Genomic DNA, 12275 nt, shown 5'->3' with positions numbered 1-12275 from the left:
ATGCTAGTCCCGGGTTACTGTATTGGATTCACTGGTGTTAGCTAGCTGTACCTAATACAGTGACTAAGTCTTGACTGGCGCTCATTCATGTATATTGTGCATTGTCTGTAAATGTAACTTTAATATAACTAAGTTTTTGGCTTAAAATTCAATTCTGGAGTGACATTTTGCCTAGTGTCAACCCGATACTGTGCGACATTACGTTAAACAATTGAGGCTGTCCCACGAACCTTTTCATCAGTAAACATTAAAATAAATCAAAAGTATTTACTCCATTAAATGTTTTTTTTATGTAAAGTACAACTTAAATTAGAGGTCAGACGGTATTTCCCTTTCTGTGGTTGTCTGTCTTTTAACTTGCTTTCGAGGTGAAGTCTTAAAACAATTTGAAGCTAACAAAGTGCAAAATATTCCTAACTATAGGAAGTCTGTAGTTGAATCAAAATGTGTCACTTCTCTTCATTTCCGTTATTGTCGGCAGGGTCCCGCTTCACTGAGGTTTGATTGTTGTGCGCATGCGCAGAATGACTCGGATGCTTCCGGCTGAGTGATGGCAGAGCTGCATAGACGACGACATGAACGCGGCAATAGAAACTTATCACCCAAAGGAGCATCCTCCAAGACCGAAAGAGCCACATCCGGTGACAGCCCCGAGTTGTGGCTGAAACTTTTCGCTGCGGGATTTTACGGAGTCAGTTCATTTTTCATCGTTGTTGTCAACAAAAGCGTCCTCACCAACTACAGGTAAAGGTACAAAGTACAAGCAACGTACCAAGTAAAAGCTTCATGTCGGACAGGTGGCCATCTGTGTGTCAGCCATGACAGCAGGGTTCAGAGTGGCAGTTTTAGTGATGGGGACATTAAGTATGGAGCAGACAAACTCTGGAGATTCAGACTGTGTTCATACTTCCAGAAAGAAGAGGTTTGTCTTCCTCAATCTGGGCTGGACAGTGTGTTTACACTCTGGCCACAGAGGCGGAGCTCCAAAGCACCCCTCACCTACAAGTTTAGACCAGCCTCCAACCAAACTCTGTTCAATTTATTGAGCATTTAGTGATAATTCCCCAGAATTCACACTTTATGTATTCAGGGATGGAAGAATATTCATTCACACATATTATTCTTATGGCTGCAGTGGAGGGTAATCAGAAAAGTTACACAGTTTTGCTTTAAATGATCGAAAGTCAAAATGTGTATTATACAGCAGAATGGTCATTGTCAGTGTTATATACTACCGTATGTCCTAAGGTTGTATTAATATTGTTATTAATACTGAACTACATTGTGAAACAGTTTGTAGCAGCTTGTTAATGTTGCAGGTGGTGGAGGTGGAGCTAATTCTTGCTATTTAAATAGTAGATAGTTGAATTTACTGTATAGCAACGCAAAAGTTTTATATGCATATTATTGATTTTGACTTTTAAGCTTAAAGCAACAGTTGAACAGTCAGATATAAGTTGCACAGCACAGTATTTGCCCCTGATGTGTGATGTCTCAGTCAAACTTGTACTTAAGTAGAGGAATTCAGAACGTTTATTTGCTCCTTCTGCCATGTTGGCTTGGTAGAAAATGTGCAAAAATCCTTTTTTTTCCTCTTTAGCCTAAAAACAGTGAAATTTAGGCTACAAATATCAGAATCAGCCCCCAAAACCCTACTTGTGTGAGATGTTTGTAGGTTGAGAACTCTTCCTCATGTCATCAAATCTGCAGAAATATGACTGAGTGTAATGACCCAGAGGCTGAGCTACAGCTAATGTTGTCGAGTATTTGCATTATTGACTAGTTTTCCTCATTCGTGCCACTGAGTGTGTGTGCATGTTTTACAGATTCCCATCGTCAACATGTGTCGGAATCGGCCAAGTAAGTTTTGTCTCAGGTTGATTCGCAGACGCTTCCTGTTGACCTGAGCGGAGCCTGATCGTGTCCTCGCTTCAATAACTCTGCAGATGCTGGCGACCATTGTAGTTCTGAGGACCGGGAAGATGTTGGGTGTGATCTCGTTCCCAGATTTGGATTTGAGTATACCACGCAAGGTGAGACTGTGAAGTGGACTGAAAAACATGACGATGAGAAGAACCTCACTGAAGATCACAACTGCTGCTTTTGTGTGTCTTTCCAGATGTTTCCACTGCCTCTGCTGTATGTCGGGAATCAAATATCAGGCCTGTTCGGGACACAACGACTCAAGTTAGGGCCTGTTATCTGTGAATTGGCACATTGTTATACGACATGAACGACAGCTTCCTTAATATGAAACAGCAAAACATAGCATGTTCTCCTTTCTCCTAGTTTGCCCATGTTTACAGTTCTGAGGAGGTTTGGTATTTTTCTCACCATGGTGTTTGAGGGATTCTTGCTGAAGTAAGTTGAGCTTCAAACGTCTCATCAGCATCATTTCAGAAGAACGTTCTTACACCTGCAAATGAATGATGACACCTTTTCCTCCGCTCACAGAAAGACTTTCTCTACGTCGGTTAAACTCACAGTGTTCACTATGATCTTTGGTGCTTTTGTTGCAGCCAGGTGAGCAGCTGGCGTCATGCACGCACACTGACATATCCAGTTTACAGGCGCCGTGCGTGAGCCTGCATCTCACCCTCTGATATGTTTTGTGTTCGGTAGCTCTGATTTAGCTTTTGACCTTGAGGGATACGTATTCATAATGCTGAATAATGCTCTGACAGCGGCCAGCGGGGCGTATGTGAAGCAGAAACTGGATTCCAAGGTGAGCAGAGCTGCTAATCGTGCTCCCTAACAGTGAGCGATGCGTCTTTGCTGCATCATTTCATGAAGGATAACACTGTACGCTGCTGTTCCCACAGGAGCTGGGCAAATATGGCCTCCTGTACTACAACGCTTTAAGCATGATTTTCCCCACTATTGCATATGCTTACTACTCAGGGGACTTGCAAATGGTAGGCTTTTTAACACAAGTGGATAAATATAATTTACAGCTAGAGTTAGTGCTGAGAATCTTTACTCTGTGTGTGTGTGTGTGTGTGTGTGTGTGTGTGTGTGTGTGTGTGTGTAGGCGTTGGAGTATAACGGGTGGTCTGATCTGCTGTTTGTTGTGCAGTTTCTGCTCTCCTGTGTCATGGGGTAAACTCTAGATCCATAATTCATTAATAGATAATATCCTGCATGGCTGCCCTTGTCTAATTCTCTTCACTGTGTTGTGCAGCTTCATTTTAATGTACTCCATCATGCTGTCCACGCAGTACAACTCGGCACTCACCACCTCCATCGTGGGCTGCATTAAGGTAAGTCGCTTCACGCCGCTGCCGCCCTCTGCGGGCTCATCAGATTCACGAGGGCAGAACGTGTGCGGTGACTCTGTCGGTGATTCCTGCAGAATATCCTCGTGACCTACGTTGGAATGGTGTTCGGTGGAGACTACATATTCACCTGGACTAACTTCATAGGTCTAAACATCAGGTAAGACAAGCAGCAGTTCAGTTGTGCTGATGGGAGCTGGTGTTTTCTGTGCGGGAACACATTGTCACGTTTATTTCCCACAGCATTGCTGGGAGCCTGGTGTACTCCTACATCACCTTCACAGAGGAGCGAACCAGTAAGAATCTAAAAAGTTTTCCTCAGTTTTTGTGTGTTTGGGGGAGGGGGGGGAGCTGTGATCTATGCATAAACTGAACATGCTTCAGGTTACTGAAATGTTTTGCATCACATTTAACAGAAAAGGCGTAAACCAGAGTCCCGACCCGACACTGAAGAACTGCATCCTGAACGTGGAGACATCTGCTTTTAAACCAGGCCGTTTAAATGTTCCACAAACATGTCTTTATGTATTGACAGCACACATTTTCCCTGCAATCATAGAAAGTTTGATCAACTTTTGAATCTATAATTAAGACAAAGTGTCTTAAGTTTTTAGAATTTTAATTTGCTGATTGAATGCAATTTTTATATTTGACAATCAGGAGAAGTGAAGCAGAGTTTAGACTGTGATCCTTCCTCCATACTGGCTTTAACTGATTCAAGTTTAACACAATGCCCTGTTAGAAAAAGGAGACACACTCCAGTCGACTTTATCAAATTCAGCTGAAATGAAGCTTAGTTGGAAGTGGCCATCATGGTACTATCACCTGTTACCAATGAGCCTGTTTACCTGTGGAATGATCCAATCAGGTGTTTTTGAGGCATTCCATATCTTTCTGTCTTTAGTTGCTTCTGTATCAATGTGTTTGAAACATGTTGCTGCATATATTTACAAAAATGAAGCTGATGAAGTAAAACATTCAATAAATTGTATTTGTGCTGTTTTCAGTTTATTATGTCAAAAAGGATTAGAAATCCCAACTTTTTGGGAGCCGGGGTTATAAAAAGGAATAATGAAATCAAACCGAGAAGTGTCATCTTTGTACTGTATTCGAGTTTGAAAACTGACAAAGCAACAACTGGGACTCATTAATACATTTATTAAATATAGCCAATGTTATTCCATTCATAGCCAGGTCTCGGAATACAGTTTTTATTCATGTCGTCATTTACAGAGAAAAAAAAAAAAGACATCATTTGTCAACAAAGGGAAAGAAAAGACTACATGGATCAACATTATTTGAGACAAACTTATCTTAAATCTGTGAATGTAAGTTCAAAGCTGGAGTACAAAGTAAAACACCTAAGTATTAAGCTGAACAGCTACGGTACCAAAACAAACGAAGGTCTTCCAGCTCGCACGCCCGCGTCAACCTGCTGTTTAACTGCTGGATGTCCACTGAGGAAAGACAGTGGACATCTGGAACTGAACATCTGAGTCAGCAGAGGTTTTAAACCAAAGGCAAGCTGCACACTAAACCACGACGTGGGGCTTTTTCTCTTGAACGCACAGAAGACGAGGCTCTCTGCGACAGACATTTCAGATTGAGCGGGTTCAAACAGGAATAGGAAGTGCTGCCAAACAGAGAGGGAAAGAGGAATGGCTACTTTTTTTTATTACATCCATCTCAGAGCAACACAGGCAAACGATCTCTCAACAAAAAGCACGGCCTATAATGAAGACCAGAAAATACAGAAAGAAACAGACAGTTATCAAAAATGTACCAACTGCTCAAGGTAAGAAATCTATACAAACTTTACATTAAAAATCACGGACATTCTGTCTAGTAAAAACAAAGCGTTGAGCAAAGCACTGACCATGAAAATCCAAAAATACAGCCGTCTTCTACACGATGAGTTATAATACAGGACATCACTGATGTCAGCTGCTTTACACAAACAAACCCGCGGGGGGACGAACCCATCGGTTTATTCATCAGAATCAAAGAGACAACCATGATCGAGGCCAGAGCGGGTTCAGAAGTGAAGGAGTGAAAGTGGAGTTCTGCTGGGTTTCGACACCACTCCTTATCGATAAAGATGAGAAACATACAATCAAAGTGCAACTACAGAGCGCCGGCGGTGGCGGCGGCCTCACTCGTCTCGTGTTTGCCTGCTTTGCCTCTTTTTGACGACGTCAGCACAGAATCGTTTAAAACACGTCCCCCGTTTCATCAGATAGCTTCGACAGCACTTACCCATCATAGTTTTCTTTTGTTAAAAAATATAAATATCTCTTGCGTAAAAAAATATCACGGGTGATTTCTTTTCTTTGAGTACAAATAGAAAAAGGAAATTCTTGGCAAAATTTTGTCAGTCTCTGGAGAGGGAGTACAGATGATGGGTAGAAGGTGTTCTGCAGGACGTGACATGGAGCCGTGGTACTTTGGAATGAGCTTTGCAGGCAGTCAGTACATGGATGGGTTGGAGGGACGGGGAGATGGGTGGGTGGGGGTCCGCTGCCCCTCCTGGAGGACCAGCTGCAGTTTGGTTGGCTGTGTTCTTCAAGGTGTGACCCTCAGTGACCTTTGACTTTATCTAAGAGTGAGTCTTTGCTCTCAGGAGATACTGCACTCACGGGCCAAGAGGGGCTCATCTTCCTCATCACCCCTCACCTCTGCCCGTAAGTGGGAACACGGGGACTATTTTTTCACCCCAGTTCAGCGTCTGTCAGTCAGCCTCTCTGAACTCTGGATCCTTCAGTTCTCCTGCGTTCTGGAGGGCTCCACCTCACTTTGGCCCAAGGGTTCTGCCTCCGTCCTGCATCTCTTGGCCGGCCTTTCGTGTGCTGTCGCCGTGTCTCTGTGGTCCAGCGGAGGCTCCAGAGAGCCATTTCGGTCGTGGCTGGGCGCACTGGGCTGGCTGCAGCCATTGGAGTTGTTGTCTGAAATGGCAGGAGGAGCCTCCACCGCCGGATGGGAGGGACCGTTGGACTGAACTGACTCAGGTTTGACTTGGTTAGATGGAGGCAACTGAGCGCCCTCCACTGGGTGGCTGGAATTGTGGCTTGTGATACCTGCCAAAGATCATTGAGAAGTCAGTGGTTTGAAACCATTAAAACACTAAAAACACAGAAACTGTGGTACCAGGGTTTCAGATGTTAGTCTAATTACATTTTCCCTGAGGTCTTGGTTTAGACTTTAAGATGAAAGGCATCTTTAATAACCGTTTGTGTGCACTCTGTTAAGTACTTCACATCCATCCACTCACCGTTCTGACTGCTACTGTCTTCCTTCTCCGAGTGGCTGGCGCTGCTGCTGGAGGTGGTGGGAGGAGGCGACGCCGCCCTGCTGGACGTCACGCTCTCAGTCTCGTCCAGTAATCTGTCCATGTAGTCTCTGAGGACACACAGCAGCACACAAGCTGTCAGACACATTTTTCCTAACCTTGTTGTTGAGGTGCTATCACCAGTTATGATGTTTTTTTTTATGAGGTTTTCCATAAGGACAAATGATGAAAGCTCATTTCACACAGTCACTTTTTTTAAAAAATTCACCCTTACAGGCCAGTTTTGGTCTAGATGTGATAGTTTCACCTTAGATTTCATTCGGGCTTAACTGTTGTTGCATTCCTTTGGCAGTACATTAATCTTATAATACACCCAGACATTATAGTTAGAGACAAAATGAATATACTTTTTACTAATTTGGCTAGAACTGCCTCCTCAGAGGTCTGGCTTGCCTCTGTACAGCACATCAGACTCACATAGCATTAACATCTGTTGTCGTTTGTTTTCTAAAAAGACAAACTCACATCGTATTTCACTAGTTTAAGATCAGTTTGAATAAAGCTTCGTGTATAATGTGTCTGCAAAGAGGACGCACCAATGGCCGACTTAATCTCACACAAAACACACTGACAATCTGTTTACATCCATATGTTTGATGTTTGCTTCTGAATCATGAAACGTCTTTAGGCAGATTAGAAACAGCAAACATATTACACAAACACATTAACCTGAAACAAGAGAGCCATTTATTCCATGAATAAAGTCTGTTGTAGCGATACATACAACATATGTTTTTTGAAAAACTTACGTGACACCAGGGTGAAGGTTGTATTTCCTTTTCCCAAGTCTGGTTTGCTGTGCAAAGAAATCATAACGCTCAGACTTCTTCCACATGTAATAAAAGGCCACACATTCTCCTACAGACCTAGTTCTCACCTGAAAGATTTAATTCAGCAGACATGAAATAACCATTATTACCATCGTCTGAAGAGATTGATTCAGTACAATTTCAAATAAGAGACAAATCAAATTACTGCTTTGGTCATATCATCTACAGACACTTGTGTGTAAAAATGAAGAAATTTGATTTGTCTCAAAATGCAACAGGGTTGAAATGCAGCCATTTCCAACCCTGAGCATCCAACAGCCACATGACAACAAACACACAAACATTAAGTTAACAAGGTCATCCAAACCCAAATCATTTTCATGTTATCAATACATGCTCATGACATATTAAGCACAAATGGTTCGTAATGTGGCTTCGAAACACTTCTCTTACCTTGTTGGCCTGTATTAAATGAAAGTCTTTCCCATAAGCTTTTAGTCCTTGTTCAAAATTTCTACATTCCTCTTCAGTCCATACAGATAGCTCCTCTGTCACAGAGAGAACAAGTGTTAATCTTACATCTGCAAGACCACCTTAAAAATAAGACCCCAAGCACAGAGTGCCATATCACACCAAACACGCTACATCAGACAAGACTGAAGGTGAACACGTGAAGGACTTCATTGTCTACTCACCTCTGGCTGCTTTTACATTAAACCTAAGTCTTCTTAAAGCTTCCTCTGTGTCAAAGTCACATTTCACCAGCTCATACAAAGCCTGCAGGGAGACAGACAAGCATGTAAGACAGCACGATCACAACTGCTTTCATTTAAAGCACAGTTTTTCTTATTGTCAACAAACCCAAGAAAAGACTCACAGATATACAGGCTACAGATACAATGCTCTCACCTGTTCATTGTCTTTGATATGGGATCCCTCTGGGATTGCATCCACTCCCTTCTCCTCGCCCGTCCGCCTTGATGCCTCCGTCAAGAACTCCACCACTTTGCCTTCAGGAAGACACTCGGGGTTCCACAACAACTGGTCATCATTTTCATAAACTACAAGAAAAATGAAGAGAAAACAGGAAATGTGGTGTCAGCCTTTAGTCTGCTGTACCATCTTTACTTCTTTTGGACCCAGAAGGACACATCATGTTCCAGCTTAAATATGCAGATGTTGACAGTGACACAACCAACAGCCAGCTTACCTTTTTCATTGTCTTTATATTTACACAGACCAACGGGGGTTTCTGCCTGATACATGGAGCCCACCATGATTTCCTGTTGGGAATAAGCACACAGTTTAGACTGAGTGTAGGGCTGATAATTACTTACAAATCTGAAACCTGCTTGCACCACACAAAACAGACAGGGGTCCAATTTCAGCGACGGTTTATACAATTTTAAGCACACATTACAATTTTTGTGAATATATTCTTCCTTTTTAAATATCCCTGATTGTTCCTTTAAGAAAAGTTAACTCTGTTGAGGAAGTTCAGTGCTGTATTTCTGCAGTGGGCTCAGTGCATATTTGAAGCCAATTCCATTATAGTATCAGTGACGGTCAGTCAAAAGGAAATGACACTGCTCATGATGCAAACCCTGACATCACAGGATCATAAATTCATCTGTGCAAGTTCTTCAGAATTTACAACAAACCATGTTTTTTATTCTGACAACTGTTTTCAGCAGTGTGTGTAAATCCAACTGTGACCTGACAGAACAAACGTCTGACTTGACAAATGAAGTCCATGTATACCTTTTTCCAGTCTTCAGATGGAACATAGTCCTCATCTTCATCAGACTCCTCCTCTGCATCATTATTACCTGCGACACAATGAATGAACAATAGATTTGACAATCTGCAGTGTTTCCAAACACAAACATCAACACATAAAATTTAGTTGCAACAAGAGGAAAGAAGAGAAAGAAAATAAGGTAAGGTGGCACATACTTTCAAAGTACTTGAGTTTCTGGGGGCGAATAAGTTCTGCTGTGCCGAGGGACCGCACTGAGCGCGTGCGACCCTCAGAGGTCGCCTGGGCCTCATCCCCTTGTCCTGATGAGCTCTTAACACCTTCACCCTGAAAACACATGAGCACACACAAAAAGGTTGCAAACAGTGCTGAAATGACAGATATTAAGATTATGGAAACCACATCAGCGTCAGGAGACAAGAAATACCAACGTACTTCATTTCTTTTCAACTCGCCAGTACTTCTGCTGCTTTCATCATTGTCTAGGTCCTCTTCCTCATCCTCTTCATCATCATCCTCTTCTTCCTCAGCTTCTTCCTCCTCTTCCTCATCCTCATCTGCTGGTGAACCGCTGCCATAACCGTACAGATTCAGCAGCTCATGAATGGGCATCTCGCCCTCCTGTTCAAAGAAGTAACAAGAAGAAGTGACACTGTTTACTAAACTATAAAGTGAATTGAACCTACATCTAACAATCTGATGCCTAAAGGAATTATTTTAATCTAAATTTAAATGAACAAAATTCAAAACTCAGGACTGGAACTTGCCATTCATTGCCAGCGAATTGATAAGACTGTTTAAATGCTGAGCTACACAGCAAAGTTTATCACCAGACAGGGCTGATAAAACCAAACGTGAGCTCAAAGCCCGAAACTCACCCGGGCAAGGTCTTCAATCTCGTTGGCGTTGGTCTCATCTGCTGCCTCCAACATTTCCTCTTCCTCCAGGGTGCGTTCATCATCAAAGTCATGGACAAGGATGTCTGCTGATGGGTCGAAATCATGGTCATCGGAACCTGCTGAACCTCCTGGAAAAATAACCCCCAAAAAATTAAGCGACATTGCAAATTAATAGACTGAATGAAGACATTTACTTAACGTAATTATGAACAAATCTGACAAGTGTTTTTAAAGAATAAAAGAGTACGTTCTGTTTGGATAGGTATGTGGATTACAGATATATAGGTACACACACACACACACACACACACACACACACACACACATATATAGATATAGATATATATCTCATACATTCGGTAAAAATGCAACTAAAACCTCTTACAGATAAAATACCCAGATGGGGATTTCTACTTTTGCAAAAACTGCAAAAATCAAGTGAAGTACTTCACTTCATCACACAGATGCAAGAATCTTTTCAATCTGCCATTATCATAAAGTAATCAGATTTACCGTGTTTCAAACAATGGCCTCATACATTTAGAGATATGAAAGGGACTGGAAAATACATATTTTGTTTTTCACATATTCATCATTAAAAACACGTTTTACCACCGTTTACAAACTTAACTGTTGTTTACAAACCATCAGAAAATGTATAACATAAAAATAAGTATTATTCTGTATTGCTGTTGTTGTTGTTGTTGTTGTTGTTGTTGTTGCTGATATTAACATAAGAACAGTCAAATCATTTCATATAATACAGGTCTTTAAGACTCGCTATCAGTTTGGGAATAACAGCAGGTTTCAATCCAGTGTTTTGGATTTTGGTGGAGCTGATTTGCTTCCCTTCCATTTTGACCAAAATTGTTCTTTTAAACAACATATTATATATAACACACACGTTTTGACAGCAGATTTCAAACCTATGTCATACACCCAAAGCGATCACAAAAAGGCTCCAACTTTACGTACCTGGGCTCGAATTCCCGAGGGAGGGCTGGAAAACGGAAAACAGCAACATAAATAAAGTTCAAGAACAGCTTCAGAGGCAAATATCTCATTGAAAGTACAATCACAAACGCGCCGCTGCAGTTTCTAAGTTGACATACAGAAGTTGCTCTGGCCGGGAAACAGAAACGGGAGTTCAGAAAAAGCGCGCCCGACCCCGTGAACTAAAAGCTGACTGCAGTTTAACACGAGAAGAAACAAAGAGGACTGTCACCACTTCCTGTGGGAACATTTTGGCTGCATCTCAACGCTACGAATACCATAGGTAACTAACAATGGTGTTTACCGCCCGCCTTCAGCCACAGTTAGCCACAACAGGCGACTGCTTACTGGGTGGATTTACTCAACTGGCTAACTTACATTACAAATTACAAGTCAAGCCTCCTTTATATATTTAGCTAACGCGTCCAAGTTAAGCTTGGCATCAACCGCCTCCATATGATGCAAAAAACAATACACAAAATATCTCTAGCCATGAAAGTATCGCCAAATATCTTATTAAAACGTGAATAAAGATAGTAAAGTATTCTTAAACAAAACCGCCAAGTAGCATCGCTAACACCGCAGCTACCTTCCGTCAGGGCTAGCGGAGCTAACGTTAGCTAAACTCGAAGTTTCCTAAACATGCCTGTGTCGAAAAATGGCTATTATCTAGCAACGCAAACAGCGGAGTCTTAATTTCATGTAGTAAAGCTACAACACACAAACGATGTACACACTCGACTGAACCAACTATCTTGCGGTATAAAATTATTTTTCCTAATATTTATTTCACTTTCTTACCTCCGCCATGTTTGCAATCCTGCAGGGTCACGTCAGGGGTCAGCGGCAGTTCCCGGATGTAGAGCCCCGCCCACCTGCGGTATCAAGAGCACAACGTTTCGAATGCATGAATCCTGCTGTGACATCCATGTGTTATAATGTTCATTATGTAACATCATATTAATAAAGAACCATAATCAAATTTAACGCATTGGTTTAAACAAAGCCGTATCATTACATCTAAATCACTGAAATTCGTTGTATTGATATGCTGTACATATATGTGAAATGCTTTTGACAGAAAAGTTGTCTAAATGCTGTATAAATGAAATAATAATGGAAATAGGAATCAAGTTAAAAAAAAGAGAGGCATAACCTTTTGCAGGCTTTTGAATCAGTGTTTATAATATTGATCCAGTTACCAGTTCCTGGAAAGACTGGAGAACAAATCCT

At 41.7% G+C, this 12275-nt stretch overlaps 2 protein-coding genes across 3 annotated transcripts; one reads left to right on the top strand and one right to left on the bottom strand.

Annotated features, from left to right (window-relative positions):
* The first annotated feature begins 431 nt into the window (after positions 1-431).
* Positions 432-4354, top strand: LOC143328922 (nucleotide sugar transporter SLC35D2-like). The gene is made up of 13 exons (XM_076744428.1): positions 432-744; positions 1827-1860; positions 1947-2033; positions 2120-2187; positions 2290-2361; positions 2455-2523; positions 2623-2725; positions 2823-2915; positions 3032-3099; positions 3182-3260; positions 3353-3435; positions 3519-3571; positions 3692-4354. The coding sequence occupies exons 1-13, from the start codon at positions 551-553 to the stop codon at positions 3700-3702; spliced, it is 1014 nt and encodes a 337-aa protein (XP_076600543.1). The 5' UTR covers positions 432-550; the 3' UTR covers positions 3703-4354.
* A 63-nt stretch (positions 4355-4417) lies between these two features.
* mier1b (mesoderm induction early response 1b, transcriptional regulator) lies at positions 4418-11897 on the bottom strand. Of its 2 annotated transcripts, none has more exons than XM_076744423.1 (13): positions 11844-11897; positions 11025-11049; positions 10029-10177; positions 9586-9771; positions 9348-9477; positions 9153-9220; positions 8602-8674; positions 8301-8452; positions 8087-8168; positions 7845-7939; positions 7371-7498; positions 6544-6671; positions 4418-6349 (listed from the first exon to the last, which is right to left on the bottom strand). In XM_076744423.1, exons 1-13 carry the CDS (start codon positions 11850-11852, stop codon positions 6033-6035), a joined length of 1542 nt encoding a protein of 513 aa, XP_076600538.1. In that variant the 5' UTR covers positions 11853-11897; the 3' UTR covers positions 4418-6032. The 2 variants fall into 2 exon arrangements, with proteins under 2 accessions (XP_076600538.1, XP_076600539.1); XM_076744424.1 differs by having other exon boundaries at positions 7371-7417.
* Between the last annotated feature and the right edge of the window lie 378 nt (positions 11898-12275).

The sequence above is a fragment of the Chaetodon auriga genome, chromosome 12, assembly GCF_051107435.1.
Source record: "Chaetodon auriga isolate fChaAug3 chromosome 12, fChaAug3.hap1, whole genome shotgun sequence".
NCBI classification, from domain to species: Eukaryota; Metazoa; Chordata; class Actinopteri; order Chaetodontiformes; family Chaetodontidae; genus Chaetodon; species Chaetodon auriga.
This window is presented reverse-complemented; position numbering and strand designations above follow the sequence as displayed.

What these genes read in the sequence shown, in the direction of transcription:
- LOC143328922 (XM_076744428.1), top strand. Translation starts at nt 551, where the DNA reads ATGGCAGAGCTGCATAGACGACGACATGAACGCGGCAATAGAAACTTA. An exon ending in TTTGAGGGATTCTTGCTGAA is followed by an intron (nt 2,362 to 2,454) that starts GTAAGTTGAGCT and finishes CTCCGCTCACAG; the next exon opens with AAAGACTTTCTCTACGTCGG. An exon ending in AGCAGAAACTGGATTCCAAG is followed by an intron (nt 2,726 to 2,822) that starts GTGAGCAGAGCT and finishes CTGTTCCCACAG; the next exon opens with GAGCTGGGCAAATATGGCCT.
- mier1b (XM_076744423.1), bottom strand. An exon ending in TAATGTAAAAGCAGCCAGAG is followed by an intron (nt 7,940 to 8,086) that starts GTGAGTAGACAA and finishes TCTCTGTGACAG; the next exon opens with AGGAGCTATCTGTATGGACT. An exon ending in ATTTAATACAGGCCAACAAG is followed by an intron (nt 7,499 to 7,844) that starts GTAAGAGAAGTG and finishes TAAATCTTTCAG; the next exon opens with GTGAGAACTAGGTCTGTAGG.